At 39.0% G+C, this 25,660-nt stretch overlaps 1 protein-coding gene across 1 annotated transcript in view; it reads right to left on the bottom strand.

Annotated features, from left to right (window-relative positions):
* Positions 1-18,047, bottom strand: part of LOC126366111 (proton channel OtopLc-like) — a 31,150-nt gene extending 13,103 nt beyond the window's left edge. Inside the window, exons 1-5 of the mRNA XM_050009045.1 lie at positions 17,741-18,047; positions 15,187-15,351; positions 4,599-4,659; positions 3,599-3,670; positions 1,821-1,959 (exon numbers count right to left, since the gene is read on the bottom strand). Of these exons, the coding sequence (XP_049865002.1) occupies positions 1,821-1,959; positions 3,599-3,670; positions 4,599-4,659; positions 15,187-15,351; positions 17,741-17,893 (590 nt within the window). The 5' untranslated portion in view covers positions 17,894-18,047. The remainder of the gene's footprint in view (positions 1-1,820; positions 1,960-3,598; positions 3,671-4,598; positions 4,660-15,186; positions 15,352-17,740) is intronic.
* Positions 18,048-25,660: the final 7,613 nt, after the last annotated feature.

The raw sequence follows: 25,660 nt of genomic DNA, 5'->3' as shown, positions 1-25,660 counted from the left end.
AAGGTCTAACAGAAATCTCAGAGGTGTGGGCTGCTATAATTTACTTCATCATGCAATTAATGTACCTCTGACTACCCAAATTGGTAATATAGTCGTGAGCTTATGTTTTGTAAGATTTATGCTATCCTCATCATCATCAATTTAAGAGCCACGCTCTTGTCGGTGTAGCATTTTCCATTCCAGTCTATCAAAGGCCAATTCCTTGACTTCCCTATAAGACACGACGTTAACCTTTTCTTTAATCTGTTCCATGTAAGCTCTTCTTGGTCTTCCCCTTCCTCTCTTTCCTTCTAGCTTTCCTTCTATGATGTTTTTAATGAATTCGTCGTGTCTTATTAGGTGTCCAATCATCTTGCCTCTTCTGTCCTCAATAATTCTCAGTATTTGTCTCTTTTCCCTTACTCTTACTAGCACTTCCTCATTTGTAACCCTTTCTGTCCAACTTATTCTTTCCATCCTCCTCCAACACCACATTTCAAAGGCCTCGAGTCTCTCTCTGTCCTTCTGTGTCAGTGTCCAAGTTTCACATCCATAGAGGGCTATACTCCATACGAAGGTTTTGACACATCTTTTTCTGATAGATTTGGCAATCCTAGCCTTGAATATGCACCCTTTGTTATGGAAAGCTTGTTTTGCCATTGCTATTCTGGTTTTAACGTCTAAAGTACATCTTGAGTCATTCGTTATTATGCTGCCTAGATACTTAAAGTTCTTTACATTTTCAATCGGGATATTATTTAACTTAATTATTTGGCTGTCTATTTTTGGAGTTTTGGAAATTGTTAGAATTTTGGTTTTACTTATATTAATTTTAAGGTCGTATTTTTCAAAAACTGTGTTCATTGTGTTAAGTAGGGTTTCTAGGTCTTCTTTATTACTGGCCAGTGCCGCAATATCGTCTGCAAATCTGATACTAATTATATTCTGTCCATTTATTGTTATTCCGTTACTGATTTTAGCTATTTCCTTCATGGCACCCTCTATGAAAATGTTAAATATTAGTGGAGATAAGGAACAGCCCTGTCTTACACCTTGCCGTACTCTAGCTTATTGGTTATCCTATTGGTTAATATTTATCCGATTCACAGCTCCGCAAGCACGTACCTCTTCAATGGACAGGCAGCCTGAATCCAAGGGGAAACTGTCTTATAGCCTATCTTTCAGATAAATATCTGATTGTAATACATCTCTCAGATAAGATCAAAACAGCCTATCAAACACTTATCAACAAGTCGTGAAACAAGCTCCATGTTTATCATAAAATGCTAAAGTCTAATTACCTCTAGGCACAGTTTGACAAGGAAAAGATAAAATTGCAAATTATCTATTTCACCGTTTCGTAAACTGTTTACATTACATACACTATTGGTATTAAAAACGTTGTGTCATATAAATACCATCACTCACTCAGGCCTAGTATAAATTGGTGTTTTTTATAACATGTATTAATATTTTGGTCGCCACAGTACAGACGGAAAAGGAACAAAATAATAAAACGTCATCTCTCTAGCATTATCCCGTTTTTCACGGGGTCCGCTTACCCAATCTGAAGACTTGCAAGGTCCGGTTTTTTTACTTAAGCGATTGCTTGTCTGACCTTCCAACCCCCGAAGGGCAAACCAGCCCAACGCAGGTTAGGTCCAATACCTCCAAAATACTGTCGGAAAATTCATGAAAATTTTCGTGTTTTTTTAAATTATTTTCTGTTCTATACTTTTGCGATGGAAAATTTAACTTGATATCAACTCAGAATCATGGCTTGAATCATGCCTCAAAGTTTTCGTTACGATGTCACTAACACCGTGTATATAAATACGTACTTAGTGAGTTTCTTGTTGTCCTCGGTGCTGGTGGGCGGCGGCGCATGGGTCTCCACGGATCGTATGGACTGCGCGTCCATTGTAGCCACCGAGCGCTTCCTAGGCGTCCCAGCTGCTGAGTTGTAAGGTCTATAATTGCCTGAAACATTACAAATTACACAATTTTACCTCACCCAGTACAACGTTTAAGACAACAGGCCTGAGGGTGCCCAGTTGGGCGCGAACGTCGGCTCAGGGCGTCGTCAGAGAGGAAGAATATTGAAAGGATTAATCGACCCTAGTCGATAGCGATAAGCGCTGAATGAGGGAAATCGTCGACCACGCGGACGGGGTCGGTATCGGGGTTCTGAAGTATTTGGTGTCGCGATATTGTAAAGAAAGGTTAGGTCAAGAATACTATAAACCGGCCAGCATGCATGAAGACATTAATGAGAGCAGATGAAGCGAAAGTGGTGTTTCAGGGTTGTAGTAAGTGGAAGTGGTCTGTGCATACCCCAATGGAAAATAGGCGTGATCTTATGTATACATCTGATTCTAACACATCATCATCCTCTAGCATTATCCCGTTTTTCACAGAGTCTGCTTACCTAACCTGAAGATTTGACAGGTCCAGTTTTTAACAGAACCGACTGCCTGTCTGACTTTCCAACCGGCTAAGGGAAAACCAGCCCAATACAGGTTAGGTCACGTACCTCCGGAAATGCAGGCCTGTGCTGGATTCGAACCTGTGACGTCAAAGTGAGAGGAAAGCGTTCTACCAACTGGGGTACCACGGCTCTAATCTTGTCTGATTTTAGCACATGTAAACGAAATTTTATTTAAGTTTGACACTTCTGCAATTAGCACTATTTTGAAACTTGTCACACAGAGATAATAGTCACTTTTAAATATTCATGCGTACGTGCTTCGGAAGGCATGTTAAGCCGTTGGTCCCGGTTACTACTTACTAATGTAAGTTAGTAGTCGTTACATGTCAGGGACCTTTGGCAGCTCAATAATGACCCTGACACCAGGGTTGATGGGGTTGGTAATCCACCTCACAACCCACACGATAGAAGAAGAATATTCATGCAGTAATCACGTATCGACACGTTACTAAAACAAAGATTAACTTTTGTTCTAGAATCGGTACCAATTTCTGTTTAATTTCTTTATCTAGCAATTCAAAATTACTAACTAATTAATGCATTCGAACGCTAGCTATAGTCGTACAAATAGTTTGTTATCTTGTTTTGTAGAAGGTAATGTTTCTTCATAATTATTGATAGCATAAACGCGACGATGTTATACGAACTACGCACATAGATTTTCTACTACCGTAGAAACAAAATCAGCGCTCAATAAGTGGGACGCAAAGTTACTGTTAATATAGCGACGTTTGACAGTACTTTACCTCAGTGCGCGATTAGGCGCCGAACTGGTAACATCGCGAAGTACGTAGTAAAAACTTGCAAAAATAGAAGCTCAAAGCGAAAAAGACGGATGGAACAAATCCAAATCCACTCCCAACTGAGTTTTTTTTTTTTCAGGAACACTTTGTCACTCGATTGTCCGATAGTAATAAGATGATTTTTCCTTCTGCACGTTAAGCCGTTGGTCCCGGTTACTACTTAGTAGTAAGTACGTAGTTGTTACATGAGCCATGTCAGGGGCCTATGGCGGGTCAATGAAAACCCTAACACTTAGTCGCTGAGGTTGGTAAGGTTGTGTTACAACTCTAAAGATAGTAGAAGACGGTCACAGCCCTAACGATAAGAGAGAAAAATAGTTTTACTTACTGAGTGATCTAAGGTCTGCGTTTCTTTGGAAACTTCCACTGTACATAGGCGGTAAGGTACCATTCTTATCACCTGAAACATGTATAGCATCTATTAACATTTAGTGTTAGCGAGCGAAAGGAAAAAAAAAACTGACCTAGTATTAATATATAATAAAGAGAAAGAAAACACATACGTACATACATAAACAGCCTATATACGTCCCACTGCTGGGCACAGGCCTCCCCTCAATCAACCGGAGGGGGTATGGAGCATACTCCACCACGCTGCTCCAATGCGGGTTGGTGGAGGTGTATTTACTGCTAATAGCGGGACCAACAGCTTAACGTGCCCTCCGGAGCACGGAATCATCTTACTTTTTCGGACAATCAGGTGATTCAAGCCTGAAAAGTCCTTACCAAACAAAGTGATTTCGACAATGTCCCCATCGGGAATCGAACCCGGACCTCCAGATCGTGAGCCTAACGCTCTAACCACTAGACCACGGAGGCTGTTCGGCTGTTAGGCCTAAAGAGAAAGAAAACACAAACTTGAATAATATAAATAAAAACCTTCAATATAATCAACAAATCTAGATAACGGGGGTTGCCAGATCTGATGCCAACTATACGTGATTCAATTATCAAGTAACATTTTTTTTTATATATGCTTCTGCCATTACATTGTATTATGTACTCAAGTAATAAGAAAATAGGTAATTATCACGTTTAATCTCGACAGCGCCATCTATATTTTGAGTTGCCAGTTGAACTACTACTTGCGGTTTCAACAATATGTTATATAATTATATTTTTTTCTATATTTATTCATTTATTTCAGACATACATTTTAGTCCATAATAATAAAAAGAATGATAATGAGAGTAACTATAATTATTAGTTAGTTACAATTAAACTCATATTATGTTAGAATTACTTTAGTCCAACAAAGATTAATTTAATTATTTATTATCTGCATTTCTCTAAGAAGACAGGTAAAAATTTAAACCAGGCGAAGTTACCTGTTGGTGTAGCCGTCCCTGAGTCATCTCGAGGTATTTGAATCTTAAACTTATCCGAATCCTGAAACAATATATTTTACAGTCAATATTCATAGTACCTAATAATTATGTCGTTCCTTTTGTGCTAACCGAACGACACGGTTTTCCTTCACCGCTGAGCACGAGATAATCATTTATGATCCAAACATGAATTCGAAATCAAATTCGACAATCATTGGTTTAGGCCTGTTCTGGATTCGAACCTGCGAATCCAAAGTGAGAGGCAAGCGTTCTACCAACTGGGTTACCACGGCTCATTCTATAAGAACTATGTAATTATGAATACGGGCAAAAGCCATGCTATGGCGCCATCCAGCGCTGGTTTTCAGTCATTTCCTCTTTCTGGGATATTGTGGGTAATTGCCAACGAAATATTTGTATATTCCAGTCAATGTCGAAGTAATAATAAAGTCATAATGAAGTTGTGCACCGGAGTATCAAAATGCAGTTTTTACGGACGATCAAGCGAGCCGGCGGACATGGAAAGCCGTTTAAAATCGGATTAATAACTTCATTAGCCGCTTGTTTCTCCCGATCGACACCACCCAGTATTTCACTTTAATCCCATTACTGTATATCCAGTTTTTCTGAACGGAATTTTTGGCGTCCGCTTCAGCTGGGAAAAATTGCTTTGTGCTTGTAACGGGATTTGGTAGCACGATCGAGGGCTTTGGACAATATGGAGAGAGGTTAAACTGCATTAGTTCCGTTATTGATAAGCGCTGCGTCTATCGGCACGCTTTTAAAAAAAATGCTTTTTTTTATTGTCCCCTCAGTGAACCGTAGGCGGGTATGGAGCATACTCCACCTCGCTGCCCAACTGTACGTTGGTGGAGGTGTTTTACGACCAACGGCTTAACGTGCCTTCCGAAGCACGGAATCATCTTACTGTGCCCAGTAGTGGCACGTAATAATTATTTTTATGTTTAAGTTGATGTTGTGTATTTTTATTGTTGTGTTTAAAAAAACATATTGTTTATGATATATAAGTACCTACTGCATTAATTAAATCACAGCTAATACGAATTACTTAACGGTTTTTTTCCATAGTAACTTGAGCTCGGTGGATTATAGTAAATAACAGAACACGTAATTAAAGATTATTAGACATATGCTATGGATTACTACTTTGTTTATATCTACGATAAGGCTTAAAACCCTACTGTTTGGGAATCGGCCTTTGCTTATATTAATTCAGTGTAATCATAATCAGACTGCGTGAGATTAAAAGGTGATTAGAGACGTTTATCATGACGCGGCGGCGAGGTGGTGTTAGTGAGCGATGTGTCGTAAATGGACGTTTGGATTGAGTATTTATGGCGCGGCGAGTTAACACGTAGGGGAATGAAAAATAAAGAGATCGAATTTTCATTAGGCGAGGCGTTGGGGCGGCACGATGTCCGCTGCTAGTATTTACAGCAGGGTCGGCGGGGGAGCGCCGAGCGGGGTCGGCGCGGGGCGCGAGGTCGGCGGGCGGCTCGCGGCCGACTGGACTCAAAAGGTTTACAGTTGGTTGCGCGAGAGTGCCCCGCCTCACAAACAAGGCTCGCGCCCGCTGTTCGATGCTATGGACACTAGATGCCCTCTCACGTTTATTTTTTTTATTTTACCGCAAAAAGTCTATTAGTGTCCGCCACTAGACTGAGATACAGTGTTTAAAATTGAAACTACAGTATGCCTCGCGTTTTAAGCCTCGTCGATGATTGAAATTGTCGTAAAAATTGGACGAGTTTGTACGTTGCAATATTGAATTGATGTCATTATCGCCAAACAATGCATAACTATGTATAAAAAGAAATAAACACTGTGATGATGTGACCCCTTCTACGTAAATCGTCACTTAGCAGATTCGTCATCATGATCATCAATTTAAGAGCCACGCTCTTGTCGGTGCAGCATTTTCCATGCTACTTTTTTACTGATAAGGTAAACGCTCCTATTAACGCCACCCAAAAATCGACATCGTTTACCGCCACCTTTTTTAAATTGCGGATATTTTGAATTGTGTCCGAGATAGAAAATTGATTCAAATGTCAAAAGATACATGTATTAATTGACCATGAAACGAACATACCCCTGAGCGTGGGCAACAACAGTCTAATTTGTGATTGGTCTGTAAGTGTGCAGTGTCCGCGCAAGCAACGCGCTCCATACAAGCCACTACTGAAATGCATAAGCATACAACATTTTTTTCTTAAGGTTTTGTGTCCGATGAAACATAATTTTTCTTCATTTTAGTAATTATAACTACTTGTTAATACGTTTAAGAACTGAGAAAGCATGCTATATTTGATATTTGTGTTAGTTTTAAATGATTAATTTGAGTTTTAAAATGTGGCGGTGATAGAAGCATACATTTGCAGTTTGGTTACTATTACCGCCACCTATGGCGGCGATCGATATTTGTATGATATTTGTATTTTTTAGTTATTTAAGGTAACATGCCCAATCATTCATAATGTTATCATCTTATTTTATAGTATGGTTCATGAACTATATTAAAATCTATTAACGCCACACATTTGGTGGAATTCAAGTATCCTGTGCTGCATATAAGTTAATGTATTTTTTTAAGAAATGTATGAACAAGTAGTTGAAGTAATTATGAATTTCTAATTTAAATACTTTAGATATTTATTAAAATATGCTTTGAAACTGGTTATTACATACGTAGCTCTCATTTTGAATATTTATTTGTTTTCTTAAGGCTAATTTTTATGTGGCGGAAATTGAAACACAGAAATTACATACATGTTTCTATTACCGCCACCATAGATTCCCTCTTATGACTTATAGACAGGGTGATGCATTATTCTTCGGACTGACAGACACGGACGGACAGACCGAAACGGACGGTCAGATAGAGACAGACGGACGGACAGACCGAAACGGACGGACAGACCGAAACGGACGGACAGATAGAGACAGAAGAACAGACATAGACAGAAGGACAGGCAGAGACAGACGGACGGACAGAGACAGAAGGACAGACAGAGACAGGCGGACGGACAGAGACAGACGGATGGACAGACGGACGGACAGAGACAGACGGATAGACAGAGACAGACGGATAGACAGAGACAGACGGACCGGCAGAGACAGACGGATAGACAGAGACAGACGGATGGACAGATGGGCGGACAGAGACAGACGTCAATTATGTATATAAATCTATGAAACCAAAAGATTTTTCTGTAGTTTATGTCATAATTCATTTAATAAAAAAATAACAATAATAATAAAGTTTATTGAAAACTCCTCATACAGAATCATTTCGTCGACTCCCGAAATCCTGAGGGAGATTGGGAGTTTCTATAGACAGCTATATTCCACGAAAACATCAGGCGAAAGCATGGCTCGAGACCCTCGAGCCAAGCTTACCCGACACTACACTGAAGATATCCCGGACGTCAGCCTGTACGAGATTAGGATGGCCCTCAAACAGCTCAAAAACAACAAAGCGGCAGGAGATGACAGAATCACAGCAGAACTTCTGAGAGCGGGCGGAACGCCAATACTCAAAGCCCTCCAGAGGCTCTTCAATTCCGTCATATTTCAGGGCAAAGCGCAGAGGGCATAGAGCGGAAGCGAGGTGGTCCTGTTCTTCAAGAAAGGTGATAAAGCCCTACTGAAGAACTACAGACCTATCTCGCTTCTGAGCCATGTCTACAAGTTGTTTTCGAGGGTCATTACGAATCGTCTCGCTTACAGATTTGACGACTTCCCGAACAAGCCGGTTTCCGAAAAGGCTTTAGCACCATAGACCACATCCATACGCTGCGGCAGGTTATACAGAAGACCGAAGAGTATAATCTGCCACTTTGCTTGGCGTTTGTGGACTATGAGAAAGCCTTTGATTCGATCGAGACCTGAGCGGTGTTGCAGTCTCTTCAGAGGTGCCAAGTGGACCATAGGTATATCGAAAAGCTAAGGGACCTCTACCAAAATGCCACTATGTCAGTTCGAGTACAGAACCAGAGCTCTAATCCGATCCAACTGCAGCGAGGAGTGAGACAGGGAGATGTCATCTCTCCGAAACTGTTCACTGCTGCATTGGAGGATATTTTTAAGCTTCTGGACTGGAAAGGATTTGGCAACAACATCAACGGTGAGTTCCCGACGCACCTTCGATTTGCCGATGATATAGTCCTAATGGCTGAGACCCTGGAAGAACTGAACACCATGCTCGAGCATCTCAGTAACGCATCCCAACGAGTGGGTCTTAGCATGAACATGGCAAAAACAAAAATTATGTCCAACGACCATGTCGCACCCACTCCAGTTCAGGTTGGGAACGTTACACTCGAGGTTGTAGACCAGTACATTTACCTAGGACAAATAATCCAGTTAGGTAAGTCCAACTTCGAGAAAGAGATCTCTCGTCGGATCCAACTCGGATGGGCAGCGTTCGGGAAGCTGCGGAACATCTTCTCGTCCAAAATACCAGTGTCTCAAGACGAAAGTCTTTGACCAGCGCGTGTTGCCAGTGATGACCTACGGCAGTGAGATGTGGCCGCATACTATGGGTCTCGTGAGGAGGCTCGGTGTCGCTCAGCGGGCAATGGAGAGAGCTATGCTCGGTATTTCCCTGCTTGATCGAATCAGAAATGAGGAGATCCGCAGGAGAACTAAAGTCACCGACATAGCTCGGAGAATTGCAAAACTCAAGTGGCAGTGGGCAGGACACATAGCGAGGAGAACCGATGGCCGCTGGGGCGGAAAGGTTCTGGAGTGGCGACCACGTGTCGGACGACGCTCAGTGGGTAGGCCCGCTACAAGGTGGACCGACGATCTGGTGAAGGTGGCGGGAAGCCGCTGGATGCGGGCAGCGCAGGACCGATCGTTGTGGAGATCCTTGGGGGAGGCCTATGCCCAGCAGTGGGCGTCATACGGCTGTTGATGATGATGATTATTGAAAACAATTCGTTTACAGTTTTTGTTGGAACGCTGTCTTTCAAACTAGGTGAACCTGTATTTTAAGAGACAGTGCCTTCCCAATTTATGTATCTATTAACTACATTAACAGTGGTAAAAACAACTTTTTTTTTAAATAAAGTATTTTATTGTACCTGAATAGTTGGTTAGATATCTCGTTGGCGGTATTCGATGCAGCAAAGGCGGTAATAGAAAGAAACCGCAATTTATGTGGCGGTAATAGAGGAAAGTGAGTTTTCGGACATAAAATTATTTTTTATCCAAAATATTCACTCAAAATTAAAAATTCTTGATGTATTTAGCAGAAGACAGTCATAACAATACAAATAAAATAAATAAGCTGCACTAGCAAATACAGAAGTACTTAATTTCTGAGCGGTAATCAGAGCATAGCTTAACCTGGCGGTAATAGGAGCGTTTACCTTAAATAGGGCAGTGGTTTCCCTCTTGGCTTCCGCCCCGCAGTACTCTGTCTGACGTAAGTGGGATGGCGCCCAGAGTAGTCTATTACAAAGCCATACTAGGACTCCTGTCCTCCGCCTCTGAATAGTACTGACAGTTACTGCTGCCCTCTGTCAGGTTCCAGGTTACAGTCCCTGTGACTTCACAGCAGATTCGTAACAGTACGGAAATCCTATGTACGTTCGAGGTGATCTCGAGAATCTCATAAATTGATTTGCATGCGTTTCTTTACATTTCTCCAAGAGTTTTACATTTAGAGTTTTCTTCTGCCACTGCATATATTGAACGCCAACGTGTCCACACGATGCCAACGGAAAAATCATTACAACCCATTGCGTTGATATATACATCCGTTGTTTAAACTACGGCTGCCGCTTAAAATAAATTTACTTTGAAAACATGCCAATATCCAGTTCGAAATATTGAATTTCGTTTCATCATCCCTTGACAAGTAGTCAAGTTGTGAGTTGACGTCTGATAGAGCGAAGTGGAAGAAGTATGAAGAAGGCAGATTCCACCATCAGATGGGAATAATAAATGTCAAGGAGAGAGAGATCACTTGACAAGTTGTCATCTATATAAAAAAAAATAGTTTATTTCTCATAATTGTAACGAAGTTTGTTGTCGAGACTTCCCAGTAAGTAACTAGAGTACTTGTGTTGGGAATGACTTTGATCTTTCTATCTATCTATCTACTCAGCCTGTATCCACCCACTGCTGGGCCTGCTCTCTTTCACGCCATCCTTTCCCGTCCTGTGCAAGGCTCATCCATAGTTATCATTATCATCATTAATTTAAGAGCCACGCTCTTGTCGGTGTAGCATTCTCCATGCTACTTTTTAGGGGAAAATAGGGCAGTGGTTTCCCTCTTGCTTTCCGCCCTAAAGATATTTTCAATTCAAAAACATCTTTGTTAAGTAGGTAACATAGTTACACTTTGATTAAAGTAAATTTTTACACCGTTCGTTATGTATCTTTCCATAACAAACATCTCATCCGCCTAAAACTACTGCAGCTTGTCACAAGCATAAGATTCAAGCATAACAATGACTGTATGTTGTCTTCTGATTGCTTGCAGCTCTGCCCACCCTATGAGGGATTACTGGCGTGAGTTTGTGTATCGATGTAAAAAGTTTTTGTTTTAAATATTGCACGATAACGTGTAAGGAATGAACGAGTTCCAGTTATCTTAATCGGATAATTTAGATAAGGGGAAGCTAATCATAATTAATTACTGTACTTTTTTGACGCGCTAATGATTTGGTGATTTGATTTTCATAAACATCTATTTAGATATGGACTGTGTCACTCAGTGTGGAATCAGGTGGAAATCCCTATCACGCCGAATGGTTGTCCTCGTGTATCGTACGAAATCAAATACCTGACGTGACTCAAAAATTCAAATCTTATCAGGGCCCAATAGCCAAGAAATGGCCAAGCCACTCAAATTATATAAATTACTTATTGAAATCTGCGTTCACACTTTTGTGTTCATTCACAATCGAACGAACGTTGGTTTTTTGTCATAGATAGATAGATAAAATACTTTATTGAGCACAATGGACACCAAATACAGAGATAAGGACAACATAATACAGAAAAGCATAGAAGGCGGCCTTATTGCTCATGCAGCAATTCGTTAGCAGTTAATTTGTTATATTTTGGACGATTGACTTAAATGTGGAGGAAGCAAGAGAAGTGTGTCAGGGTCGAAGCAAATCAAATTCCATAGCCTCTGTTTACCCCGGTTGGAAACCCCTTCCACAAAGAGGAGGTGAAACTTTATATGGGACTTTTCGCAGTTTTCAAGGTAGGAAGCGAATTCAACGCGAGCGAAGCCACTCGCAATGGCTAGTGGGTAAGTATGTATTTTCGAACATCAGTTGAAAGCGTGCGATTCAAAAATAAAGCGTCAACATGAAATCACTATGTTGATTCGTGATATAAAAACTCCCAAAGGCAGATTGCTAGAACTTTTATCAATTGTCTATAAATGTTTATTGTGCCATATAATTTTCCACTGCAAAACTAAGAACGATCGCGTTGTAAAGTTATCTAGTTTTTCATATTGGAATTCCCCACAATTTTAGGCACGTTTATAAATACAATTTGATAATTGTTTTAATTTTTTATGGCATTATCAGTAGGAAACAATCGAATGATTCTTCCATGATGTTGATAACGATCTGTCACCGTGTATTTATTTATTATTTTTTTATGCTGCATCAACAGCAGTACATACACAAACACACAAATTAAAAAAACACATAGGAAAAGTTCCGGTATGCCTGTCAATTATAGACACACGCACACGACACTGATAATCTTTTAATTTTCTAAACTTCTTTTCCCCGGCTATACAGGTTGTGAGAAGCTGCAGTAATTTTAGACGGATGAGACGTTCGTTATGTAAAAATTTACGATTCAAAGTGTAACTATGTTACCTACTGAATAAAGATATTTTCGAATTTGAATTTGAATAGCAACTATATTCTTTATGACTTATTCATATAAATTCACGCCCGTAATCCTTAATCAATGGGGGTGGGTAGAGCTACAACCACAAGTTATCAGAAGACAACCTGCAGCCACTTTTAGTACGAAGATTACGGATCAATGCCACAGTCTGGATACTCCGTACAAAAATCTCGTTCTCACACTTTAGCTATGCGTGGGAGCGAGACAGACAGTCTGCGCATGCTCCCTTATTCCTTAACGGCTTACGACTTAAATAGACTAAATAGCAACCATCGGGGGGAGGTGAGGTAAATCAAGCTCGCTTTAAGCTAGATAAGCAAGTACTTCGTGCTGGGTGGAGACTAACATACTAACATACATACACATAACAGCCTATGCTATATACGTCCCACTGCTGGGCACGGCGTCCCACCCCTCAATCTACCGGAGGGGGTATGGAGAATACTCCACCACGCTGCTGCAATGCGGGTTGGTGAAGGTGTTTTTACGGCTAATAGCCGGGACCAACGGCTTAACGTGCCCTCCGAAACACGGAATCATCTTACTTTTTCGGACAATCAGGTGATTCAATCCTGAAAAGTCCTTACCAAACAAAGGACAGTCTCACAAAGTGATTTCGACAATGTCCCCATCGGGAATCGAACCCGGACCTCCAGATCTTGAGTCTAACGCTCTAACTTCTAGACCACGGAGGGTAATTGGGCGGAGAGTAATTTTCTTTATTCTATCGCACAGGCCTTCTCTCAATCAACCGAAGGGGACGTGGTGCATACTCCACCAAGCTGCTCCAGTGCGGGTTAATGGAAACAACCGTGAACATTAATTCAACAAAACGTACCTATATACCTTAATCAATGACACAAATTCATCACTAAATGACAGCTTAATCCAAGCTTAATTTCGACATATTTTTAATCCTTAAAACAATTTATAATAAATCAAACTCAGACGAAACGTGTCAATAAATGAGTAATTTGTTTTACATATCAAATGTATAATTAAAAATGACAATAAGTTTTGATCCATTAGATAATCATGAAAATATTGAGGGACAGAACGAATAGGAACACTCTCCTCCAAAACAAATATCTCGAGGGTATCACTGACGTAGGGAAAAAGTCCGCCACGTTTGTCGGACGCATCCAGAGCGATGGGCACGAGCTGTCGTTACCCACTGGTCACCTCAAGGCGGGTATAGAAGTCGAGACCGACCGCGTAAAAGATGGTGTGACGTCCTCACGACTAGGGGTAGCTTGTCTGTCAGTCTTTTATAGGATACACTTCGGTAAGTGTGAACAAGAAGTTCACGAGTTAATTCCACCCACTCTATTCCATCTACGAACAACTACGCGTCGGCGGGCATTTAATTCTTATATTGTCGATAAACCACCAATCCGCACTAAACGTTTCGCCAGGAAATCCCTCCATCACAGGAAATCTAAAAACCTCAGTATGATTGGCTATTTATCCAAAAAATACTTTTGTATGGAGTGCCTTACGAAAAGTAATGATAAAATTGCAGCAAAAAAAAAACAAATATACATTGCCGGTAAAGTGGCTATGGGATTTGAGAAGCAGTAGAGCTATCGCAGTTATCTGTTAGCAGGAGTAGTGGTAAGAGTGAGTGGGGTGGAACTGGCGATAGCGGTTCTCATACAAAACACGAGTTAGGGTCTTTCCATCCTATCCGGCCATGTAGTTAATGCCATCTGCGGCAAATCTACAATAAGTCACGTCAAAAAAAAGGTCTTTCCATCCTCTTTCTTCTATTCCGTGCTCTCCGTTCCGTTTCCGTTCGTTCGTGTTCCGTGTTCTTCGTTTCGTGTCTTCTAGCCTAACTTCTCTGTCACTTTGAGCGGAAGTGGGCTGAATACTTTACATTTAGCAAAGTATGAGTATTAGACCCGGTAACCTAATTTCTTCAAAAATGCACTCAGCACTTATCTATAAGTGTATAGTTTATGAGTGCATTATAGGTTTGTACCTACAGAGTGACTCGAAAGTTGACGCACATAACGAAAATTTAGATAGAAGGCCTCATTGGCTACCGGAAAAATCCCATGTGTATGTTCAGCGATTATTTACGGTTGAGAAGATATGGCCTATTTTCTACTTTTTTTAAGATTACTACCTTAGGTAAGTACTTCTGAAATCATCATTTTATCGCTGTATATTATTTTATTAGAAAACTATTCCGAAAAAAGTGATAGCAGGTCACTTTTATAAGAAATATAAAAATTAAACATTGTTTGAGGTTTACGCGGTTATTATCATAATTAAAACACATAATACCGGGTTCTTACCGCGTTATAATCAGGGATATTAGACTCCCGACATTTCAACACTGTTTCAAGTGCCATGATCACGGGACGCGATCAATCGCGGTAGAAAAATCTTCTTGTTACATAGTTGTCCCTCAGGCCTTTGGAGTAGTTTCACTTATATGAGCATGAATATCTGTTTGACTGTTCCCTTGGGTTTGTAAGTTCAGAAGGCAGTCACTTCTACATCAAACCTTATAATTCGTATCTGTTCGCGTTCTGTCACACTTTGTAACTTTCTTTTGGAAGAGGATCGCATGAAATAAAATTATTGCCAATAACTTTAGCTGACACCGTGAAAGCAGAATAAACGCTAGAGGAATGATGAGGAGTGAAATTATTCTAGAACTTACGCTAAGAGCATAGTTGACATTCTTCTTCCTAGCAGCGCGGGCGGCGGTGGCTGTCAGCAAACTGCCGGATATGGGTCCTGGCTGCGACACGGTGCGCCTTCGAGCCGGGTCGTCCATTTTGGCCGGCTCTAGTGCAGACCCGTTCATTGTAGCCACGTTCTGTACCTGAAAATGAATTATGATTAGGAAACCAACGTGTACTTAGTCCATCATGCGATGCTGTTGCTTCAACTACACCTAGTGGGAACATACTTAGTCATGAGCTTGTAAAATTGCCAGAAAAAGAAGAATAAACGACGACCGGGGATTGTACTACTTTTGATCCACTAATATTTGTCTGTTTAGTGTTTAAAGAGTTTTTGTATTGCTTTCACTAACACAGTTGGCTCAACCATCATAGATGGTTATACGGCTAACACAGTTGGCTGGACAATTATAGACGGCTAAACGAGTAACACAGTTAGCTCGACCATTATAGACAGCTACGAGTAAACGGCTCTCCATCTATCACATTGGTCTAACAAAAACCTCGGTGAGCTACGGTACTTAGTTCATCTTGCGATGGATGTACCTCTGATTACCTTAGTAAGGATATTTTAGGTAGGAAGTATACCTATATGGTATCGTAGGATTTGCCTATAAGTATCATTCATACATTGTATGGTAAGTGTACACAAAGACACACGACTTCCGCTCTTTCTACTCCTATCCGTCGGCCTCCGTGGTCCAGTGGTTGAGCGTGGGGCTTAGTTTAGGGGTTCGACGTATGAGACACGTCTGATATAAAAACACTTTGTGAGACATATTGAGTATTCCTAGTTTGGCCAGGATATCTTAGGCTGAAAAATAAAATGATTATGTTACTACTTACTGGTGTAAGTATGTAATCGTTACATGAGCCATGTCATGGACCTTTGGCGGCTCAATAATAATCTGACACCAGGGCTGATGAGTTCGGCCACTGACCTCACCACCCACATGAGAAAAGGAAGCCTATTTGATTCGCCCGGCTTATTTTTTCAGTTTTAAATTAACATTACATATCGTCAATTATCCGTCCCTTTCTTTTTCGGTGGATAAGAAAACGACAGGTTACTTAAGACAAATTAAGAGGTGTCTGCAGAAATCGAGGCTAATATGTCATAATATTACGGTATAATTTGCAACAGTCATTGTTATCAATATGTTAAGTGTGTTTGATTCGTGTAACAATAAGTGCCTAGGCCTCCGTGGTCTAGTGGTTAGAGCGTTAGGCTCACGATCTGGAGGTCCGGGTTCGATTCCCGATGGGGACATTGTCGAAATCACTTTGTGAGACTGTCCTTTGTTTGGTAAGGACTTTCAGGCTTGAATCACCTGATTGTCCGAAAAAGTAAGATGATTCCGTGCTTCGGAGGGCACGTTAAGCCGTTGGTCCCGGCTATTAGCCGTAAAAACACCTCCACCAACCCGCAGTGGAGCAGTGTGGTGGAGTATGCTCTATACCCCCTCCGGTTGACTGAGGGGTGGCCTGGGCCCAGCAGTGGGACGTATATTGGCTGGTTATGTGTAAGTGCCTAGGTACTTGAATTAGTGTATATTTTCCTTTGTCCAAATAGACAATCTAAATTGCCCTAATTTGTCCAGATCAGCCTGAAATAGATACAAAAATGGTGATATCTAATAATTAATCCCTGATAGTCCAGCTGTTCGGAAAATGCGTGTCTTCACAGGTTCAAATCCCAGCTAGGGTTCTACACCACTGTATTCGACTTTATAAGTTTGAATTTATGTTTACGTAGTTTCAAGTTGTGCAAACTATGGTTCACCTGACGTGTTGCCCCGCGTGCCCTAATACCTGCACGTGAGAGGAGCTTATGAATACTGCCAAAAATGCTGTCCAGGCAGCAAAATACTGGGCTGAAAAAATCTGATGAATACCATCGAAATATCGAGAAGGAATTCTGCCCAGGTAGTAGGCTCGCTCTCTATTATATAGGTCTTAAACATAGCTGGCGAGGAGCCTATGTACTACTTCTAACTACCCCTTCGGTGATACAGGCGTGATGCTCGCTATTACATCCATAGCCAGATGAACTAACACACCTCACCGAGCTTTCTGTTAGAACAACGTGAGATGGCGAGCCGTATCGACGTCTGTAACAGTCGAGCCAACTGTGTTTGTATAGCTATGTATGTTAAATTTGTATAGTTTATTTGTTTTTTGTACCAACTAGTGCAATAATATGATATATTAAAGTTATTAATAGTGAGATTTTAGCTGCTGCGAAGTTAGTCTCAACAGACTAGATGTTGTTTTCTTTCTATGATGAATGTTGTGTTGACTTGTAATTGGCTTACACATAAGTACTGTTTTACTTTATTTAATTATGTCCTAACTAAGTGTTATAATGTGCATAGCTGTAAGTGATCCATTAATAAATAACATAACATAAACTGCCTATATACGTCCCACTGCTGGGCACAGGCCTCCCGTCAATCAACCGGAGGGGGTACGGAGCATACCCCACCACGCTGCTCCAAAAATATAAAAAAATAAATTGGTTCTACATACCCCTGGATCCTCAAACACCTCTGGTGTGTGTGGATGTTCGTCTTCCCCGAAGTTCTGCAAGGAAGTCTCCGAATGAGACCTGTGGGCTCCCAACTTACTCCTGTTCATTATTTCTTCCATCAAATCCTTTGGCACTTCGTTTGGTTCCGTCATATTGTATGACTTTTGAAATTCTTTATTTGTAATTACTTTGAAAGTCTGTGTAACTTTTTCATTTAATAACAATTTATTTGTTTATTGCAACATTTTACGTTGAGATTTGTAAGCACTTGTAAGTTTGTGTCAACAGATTCGCAGTGCAAATGTTAATAAAAATGTTTCTGATTGTAACCCGTTATCAGTTGGTTGGCATATCTCGATTATTAATAAATCATCGTCATCAATTTACAACTTCCTTTTATTTCGTACATGAGTGGCAGGCGTTAGGCCTAGCGCACACTATGCGGGGATTCGACGACGAATTTGGCACCAGGAAATTGTAAATTGTTCCATGTAAGCTCTTCTTGGTATTATCCTTTCAAACAACTCATTCTTGCCTTTTCTTTCTTTCTTTTTTGGTTTTTTATTTATAGTGTAAGTACATAATTAGAGTGGGTTTTTTTACACGACTTGTTCTTATTGCTGCAAAGCCGGATGAAAAATTTATATTTCGTTTTTGTTTAAAACAAAAACATAAACGAAATATAATTTTTTCATCAGAACAAGTCATGTCAAAAACCCACTCTAATTATGTACTTACACTATAAATGAAAAACCAAAAAAGAAAGAAAGAAAAAGGAAGTCAAGGAATTGCCCTTTGAAAGACAAGAGTGGAGAATGCTACAACGACAAAAGCGTGGCTCTTAAATTAATGATAATGATGACACTGTAAATATCGTGAATGTAATGACATCGCATTTTTCTCATGTGCAGAAACGCAATTTTTAATAAAAATAAGAATCACATTATCAAAAAGATCATTATCGATAAAGTTTTAATCACTGTACGCCGATTGGGTATTTCACAGTTTTCGAATAAGTATTTAAAAAATTAGAATAGCTTATTTTATACCTCTTAAAATATTTTATATATTTGAAAAATATTTATATAAGTAATAGAAAAGAACGTATTTTTCTTCATTCATTTCAAATTTCCCGCGAAAACGATTGGTCACGTGACATATTGTCTAGTGACGTCACATTTGAATAAGCAAAGAAACTGTCAAATATATTTCTTAATGGCTTCGCTTACGCAATTTTGATTTAGTCTGTCAAACATAGTATTTTTTTTTGTTTCGGTTTTCCCCGAAGGGTAAGGCAAAGGGAACTATGCCCATACAGCCATGTCTTACGTTTCCTCGATGATTAATGAAATGATGAAAGATGATGATAATGAAACCTAAGCCCCCACCCTCGGAGTAGACTCCTACTCTGAACCCCAAACGAATTAACTCAAAAGTCCGCATAAACTTTAGAGTTATGAAGCGGCTTGTTGACGCGAAGCGAAAATAGATAGTTACACTTTGTTGATGGAATATTCCGATATAATAACACTGTTGCGAATGTTTTCCGACTAACTTAATGCGATCATTAACCACAAAACACCACTTCGTATTAATTATTTAGATTATTCAATGAAGAAAGCAACTGTCCCGTTCCCGCCCAAAAGCCGATAGCAACTTGAAACCTGACAGATACTTAGTTATTTTTTTATTTTGTGACATGTGACGTCACACGATGCTCAATCATGGCGCAGTCTTATTTGTAAAAATTAAATATTTAAAAACGATTTTCATAAAAAATCACAAATACATATTTCATATTTTATTATTACAACTCTTAAGTAGCCAAATATAATATTTATGAACAATTAATTTCTCCGCAATTCACTAACACGGCAAATATGCAGAAATTATAACAACCTACTTATAAATTAAATAATATATAATATCTACATATACTGTCCTCGATATTTATTTATGATAATTATTTTTAGAAGATTGTCTAGTCAGATAAACTTGTTGGTAGATGTATTAACTCCGATATATAATTGAATTGTATGCTATTTATAGAAATAGTGTATGATAATAAAATGATTATTTCTATACCGACTCCGGTAATTACCCGAGAGTTGTGTTAACCTAGACATTTGCAATGGATACTGCTGTAAGGTTTAGTCATATAAGTATTCATTACCTGATAAGAATTGAATTGGATGTCCTTAGAAAAGTTTTAGTACCTACGATCTACTCTAAGCTGACGTGGCGTGCGTGTATGAAACGATTAATGAATGTGAAGGAAGCAAGAGAAGTGTGTCAGAATCGAATAAAATGAAAGTAGTTGAAGAAACCTTTTGTAAAGTAAAAGTTTCTTAGCTTACTTTTTACTATATCTCTGCCTTTTAGCTTTGCAGTAATCGGATAAAAACTGGTTTTATGTTATACATACTTACATAAATATATATTATAGAATTTGTTGCTGGCAACACAAGTATAGGTAAATATTTACTTATAATATTTTTGCATATAACAATACCTAACATTTGGTTAATGATAGGATTAAAATGCTACGAGTACAAGGCCAGAGCCGTTAAACTCTTTCCAAAAAACGATGTCTGCCGCCTCCCGCGATTTAATTAAAGTGTAATAATTATAAAGCAAAAGCAACTATGTAATTTAGTACTGCATAACCAAATTGTGATTTACTTGGTTGGAAAAATTACCTACACCTCGCCGTCATAGCTACAGCCCACTCCATCATAGAATAAGGAATAATACTACTCCACAAAACATTGGAGATCTCGACAGTACACATACGTCCTCATTGTAAAGAAATATAAACAAAAGAAAATCAAGAAAAGCAAAGAAAAAATTACAATGCGCCATATTGTTTACAAAAGACGACAAAGCGACAGCGTTGGACCTAACGTAAAGGACTAATGGACTTATTGTAAACCTGTCACCTGTTGTTGTAAGTACTTATGTTTAATAATTTAATAAAACATATTTATAATATTTTTCCATAATACAAACAGGTCTTGTTCATGATCTTTTATCTATGTTCTTTTGTCTAAGGTCTAGAATGTCACTTTCACTTTGACATTACATGGAGGTCTTTGCTAAATACAGTTTTTGAAAATGTTATTCTCATTTTATTTTATAACGTTGTGAAATATTATATTCTCTCTGTATTTCATTTTATGGGATTGGGTCGAATAGTTTGTCGCATGCACCACGAGCTGTGGGCGCTTTTTCTGACGTGAATTATTGTAGATTTGCCGCAATTACTAACAACTTGGCTGGTACCTTTGGGCGCGCATCACCATTAAGTGCCTCGTGATGATAGTACAGACTTCGTGGTAGACCTCGAAAAAGATGGCATGACAGCTTGGATGCTTGCCGAAGGGACTGGCTGGAGTACGCTTAAAACAGTGAAATATGGAAAGAGGAAGGGGAGGTCTTTGCCCAGCAGTGGCATGTAATAGGCTAGATTAGATTAGATTTTATTTATTAAAATATAAAAATGTCTAAGTGCATCTACATTTTCAATGATAGTAATGATGTTTAAAGTGCGTTAATACAAACCCATGTCGGGTTTATCAATGCTCCTTAGCGTTTAATGTATTATGTTCATGTTTTTTATCAATAAAAAATATGACTAACTCAGTTCCTTACAGAATTTTAAATAGCTACTTTCAGATGATATCGTCCCATACACACACATAACTATACATGTATACACAAACTTACCAGGTACGACAGAGCGACAAGTAATCAGAAGACAACGCAGCAACCAAGTAGCCATTATTAATGCGAAGTCCAAAGGGGGTAGGCAGAGGTGTACTTATAGTATATACTGTTGGAATGCAATGGCTGGCTGGTAGGCTGTCAGTGACTTTACAACATTGACAGCTTACAGTCATTAAAAATTCCTATAGATACAGTTCAGGGCAGTTAAAAGGACGACAATATAAGATAATTTCATGCCGCCTTCTGTTATTATGAATAAGAGCCACTTATATACTTATACCTACTCGAGACGCAGTCTAGACTTAAGATATTAATTTTCTAATATGTAATATAATTAACATTTACGAAAGTATCATCTTATTACTCTAGTTTAAGAAACATACATTATAAATCAAATGTAAATTATAAAATGCTAATCTAGAAATAGAAGCCAGTCTAGGATGATCAAAAATCAATCTCATTTTACTTTTCGAATTATTTTCGAATTTTATTTATGAACTAGCTTTTGCCCGCGACTTCGTCCGCGTGGCGTGTTATATAAGAGAGAGATCTTTGTGTGTGTGGGAGTGCATACTTATGCAGTTTAGATTTTTTCATACAATTTTTTTCCTAATAACTCCCATTTTTCAAAATATTACAGCCAAAAATAAACTTTATATTTACTAAGGTATGCATGCATGCTAGATTGAATTAATTGATTGAATTGATTTTTTTTTTAATTGATTGTTCATTGAGTTTTAATTTTAATACACACTTCCTCTCTTCCCTTCAACTATGCTGTGCCCTACAGGGTCCATGTTTTAGTTCCTATGCCTATGTAACACCCCATTGTACTACATGGAATGCAATAAATAATTTAATTGAATTGAAAACATCTATCTTACGCGGTTTCGATTTTTTCATACAAATGTTTTTTTCCCGCTAACTCCCGTTTCCGTGGGAATTTTGCAATAACCTGTTGCAACTAAGCTTTAAGTTAACTAAGGTACCTGCATGCCAAATTTCAAGCGTCTAACTTAAGCGGTTTAGATTTTTCATACAAAAGGATTTTCCCGCTAATTTCCGTTCCCGTGGGAATTCCGGGAATTCCTTTCTTAGTGTACCTCTACGGTACCTAAGCTATGTCCCTTCCAAATTTCAAATGTCTACGTTTAGCCGTTCAGGCTATGCGTTGATATGTCAGTCACTGAGTCAGTCAGTTTCTCCTTTTATTTAGATTTGATTTTTTTCATACAAATGTTTTTTCCCGCTAACTACCGTTCCCGTGGGAATTTTGTAATATCCTGTTGCAACTAAGCTTTAAGTTTACTAAAGTACCTGCATGCCAAATTTCAAACGTCTAACTTGAGTGGTTTAGATTTTTCATACAAAAGGATTTTCCCGCTAATTCCCGTTCCCATGAGAATTTCGGGAATTCCTTTCTTAGTGCACCTCTACGGTATCTAAGGTACCTGCGAGCCAAATTTCAAACATCTAACTTGAATGGTTTAGATTTTTCATACAAAAGGATTTTCCCGTTAATTCCCGTTCCCGTGGGAATTTCGGGAATGCCTTTCTTAGTGCACCTCCACGGTACCTAAGGTACCTGCATGACAAATTTCAAACGTCTAACTTGAGTGGCTTAGATTTTTCATACAAAAGGATTTTCCCGCTAATTCCCGTTCTCGTGGGAATTTCGGGAATTCCTGTCTTAATGCACCTCCTCGGTACCTAAGGTATCTGCATGACAAATTTCAAATGTCTAACTTGAGTGGTTTACATTTTTCATACAAAAGTATTTTCCCGCTAATTCCCGTTCCCGTGGGAATTTCGGGAATTCCTTTCTTAGTGTACCTCTACGGTATCTAAGGTACCTGCATGCCAAATTTCAAACGTCTAACTTGAGTGGTTTAGATTTTTCATACAAAAGGATTTCCCTTCACTACTCTGCTCCTATTGATTGTAGCGTGATGAAAAGTATACTATAACCTGTCCAAGAGTGTGAAGAATAATTGTACCAAGTTTCATTAAAATCCGTCCAGTAGTTTTTGTTTCTATAAGGAACATACAGACAGACAGACAGACAGACAGACAGACAGACAGACAGACAGACAGACAAAAATTTTACTGATTGCATTTTTGGCATCAGTATCGACCACTTATCATCCCCTGATAGTTATTTTGAAAAAATATTTAATGTACAGAATTAACCTCTCTACAGATTTATTATAAGTATAGATTGTGTAACAATGATAGCGACGTTTGACCGCTTTTATCGATAACTCTCTCTCTCTCTATTTAAGAGCTGCGCTCTTGTCGGTGGAGTAACCGCCATTCCTCTCTTCTTCCCGCCAAAACCTTCAGCTCCCGATACGACACGACCTGCACCTTCTCTTTTATTTGTTTCATAAATGTTATTGATAACACAGGACAGTATTTCCATACTAACTCCTAAGAAAACTTTCGTTTTGACGTTTCGTAAAAAATCTCAGAATCAGAATCATTTATTCAACGTAATTATCATAGATAAACTTGTTGAAGGTCAATTTAACATTTTTTAATCTACGTCATTTCGCAAGATGTTATGGCTGAGAAGAAATGACAAGAAACTCCAAGAGTAACACACATATTCTCATTTGACTAGGTGGTCAAGTAGCCCATGACTGAATCTGTATTACGTACTTACCTACCTATTTTCAGAAGTACCCATTGAAATTACATTGTGTACAGTCATGAGCAATATAATGTACCCACTTTAGAACTCTGTCGCACTAACATATTTGACATTTAGTGAGACTTACAGTTCAATTTGTCAAAAAAGTTATTGTGACATGGTACCAAAGTGTATACATGTTAATGCTCGTGACCGTACAAGGCAAACTTAGTGTTTAATTTAAGTAAAATTGCACAGAGGATAGGCCTGGCAGTTCAGAGGGGAAATGCTGCCAGCGTTTTGAATTCAAATTCAAATTCAAAAATATCTTTATTCAGTAGGTAACATAGTTACACTTTGAATCGTCAATTTTTACATAACGAACGTCTCATCCGCCTAAAACTACTGCAGCTTCTCACAACCTGTATAGCCGGGGAAAAGAAGCTGCAAGAAAAACCTCGGCACAGGGCCCTAGACGTTCTTTTAAAAAATAAAAAAAATTTGGGCGCTCTGCCTCAGTGTGGCGCGCTGGAGGAGATTTTCCATTTATAATAAGCTCGTATTGTTATTACTGTTATTTTTAGATCATTTTTATTGCCAATAAAATCTTTTAAGTAAGTAAGTACTTAAATTAGTAAAACTAGATAAAGTCGACAATAATCGTTATAATAATTATTGTAAAAATAAATATTGTTAAATATTGATATTGTTGTCTTGCAGTATAGATATGTATTTTTTTGTTGTTCGTGGATTGTGTTGTATGCATTTTCGGAGGGTGACCCAACCCGTATTGGGCTGGTTTTCCCTTCGCGGGTTGTAAGGTCAGACGCAGTCGTTTCTGTAAAAACCGGACCTGTCAAATCTTCAGGTTAGGTAAGCGGACCTTGTAAAAAACGGGATAATGCTAGGGAGATGATGATGATGTATATTGTGTTGTTGTTGTTATTAATAAAATATTGTTGGTGTACGGTCACGAGTACTAATAATACACTTTGAAACCATGTCACATTAACTTTTCTGACAAATTAAACCGTAAGTCTCATTAAATGTCGAATATAAAGTGCGACAGGGTTCTAAAGTGGATACCTACATGATATTGCTCACCTGTCCGACGATCTTGTCCGGAAGGGTCTTACCCTGAGCAGAACTCTACCTGTCCGACGATCTTGCCCGGAAGGGACTTACCCTGAGGATGATCTGTTATAGGTCATTACCTTTTATTGCACATAAGCATATTGTACAACTAAATGACTTCCGAAAATAGTACTATCATAAATCACAAGTGCGTACATAGAATTATATACAAGTGTGGATTAATCATTTCTAGTTGAAACTAGTTTGAAGACAACAATCACAGGTAGATAATAATGCACACTGATACTATCCTTGCCATACTAATGTAGGTTAAATCAGTGAAACCGTTACATTTCCTAGGAATCATTGACCCTATAGAAATATTTTATAAGTGGTTCACTTATTAGTAATGTAGGTAAGGAGGAAAGTAAAATTGTAAACAAATATATACTTTATAGATTTATTTGTCTACGACGATGTATATGTA

This window comes from Pectinophora gossypiella, chromosome 4 (assembly GCF_024362695.1).
Source record: "Pectinophora gossypiella chromosome 4, ilPecGoss1.1, whole genome shotgun sequence".
In the NCBI taxonomy this organism is placed as follows: Eukaryota; Metazoa; Arthropoda; class Insecta; order Lepidoptera; family Gelechiidae; genus Pectinophora; species Pectinophora gossypiella.
The sequence above is the reverse complement of the archived record's forward strand: the minus strand, read 5'-3'. Positions and strand labels throughout refer to the sequence as shown.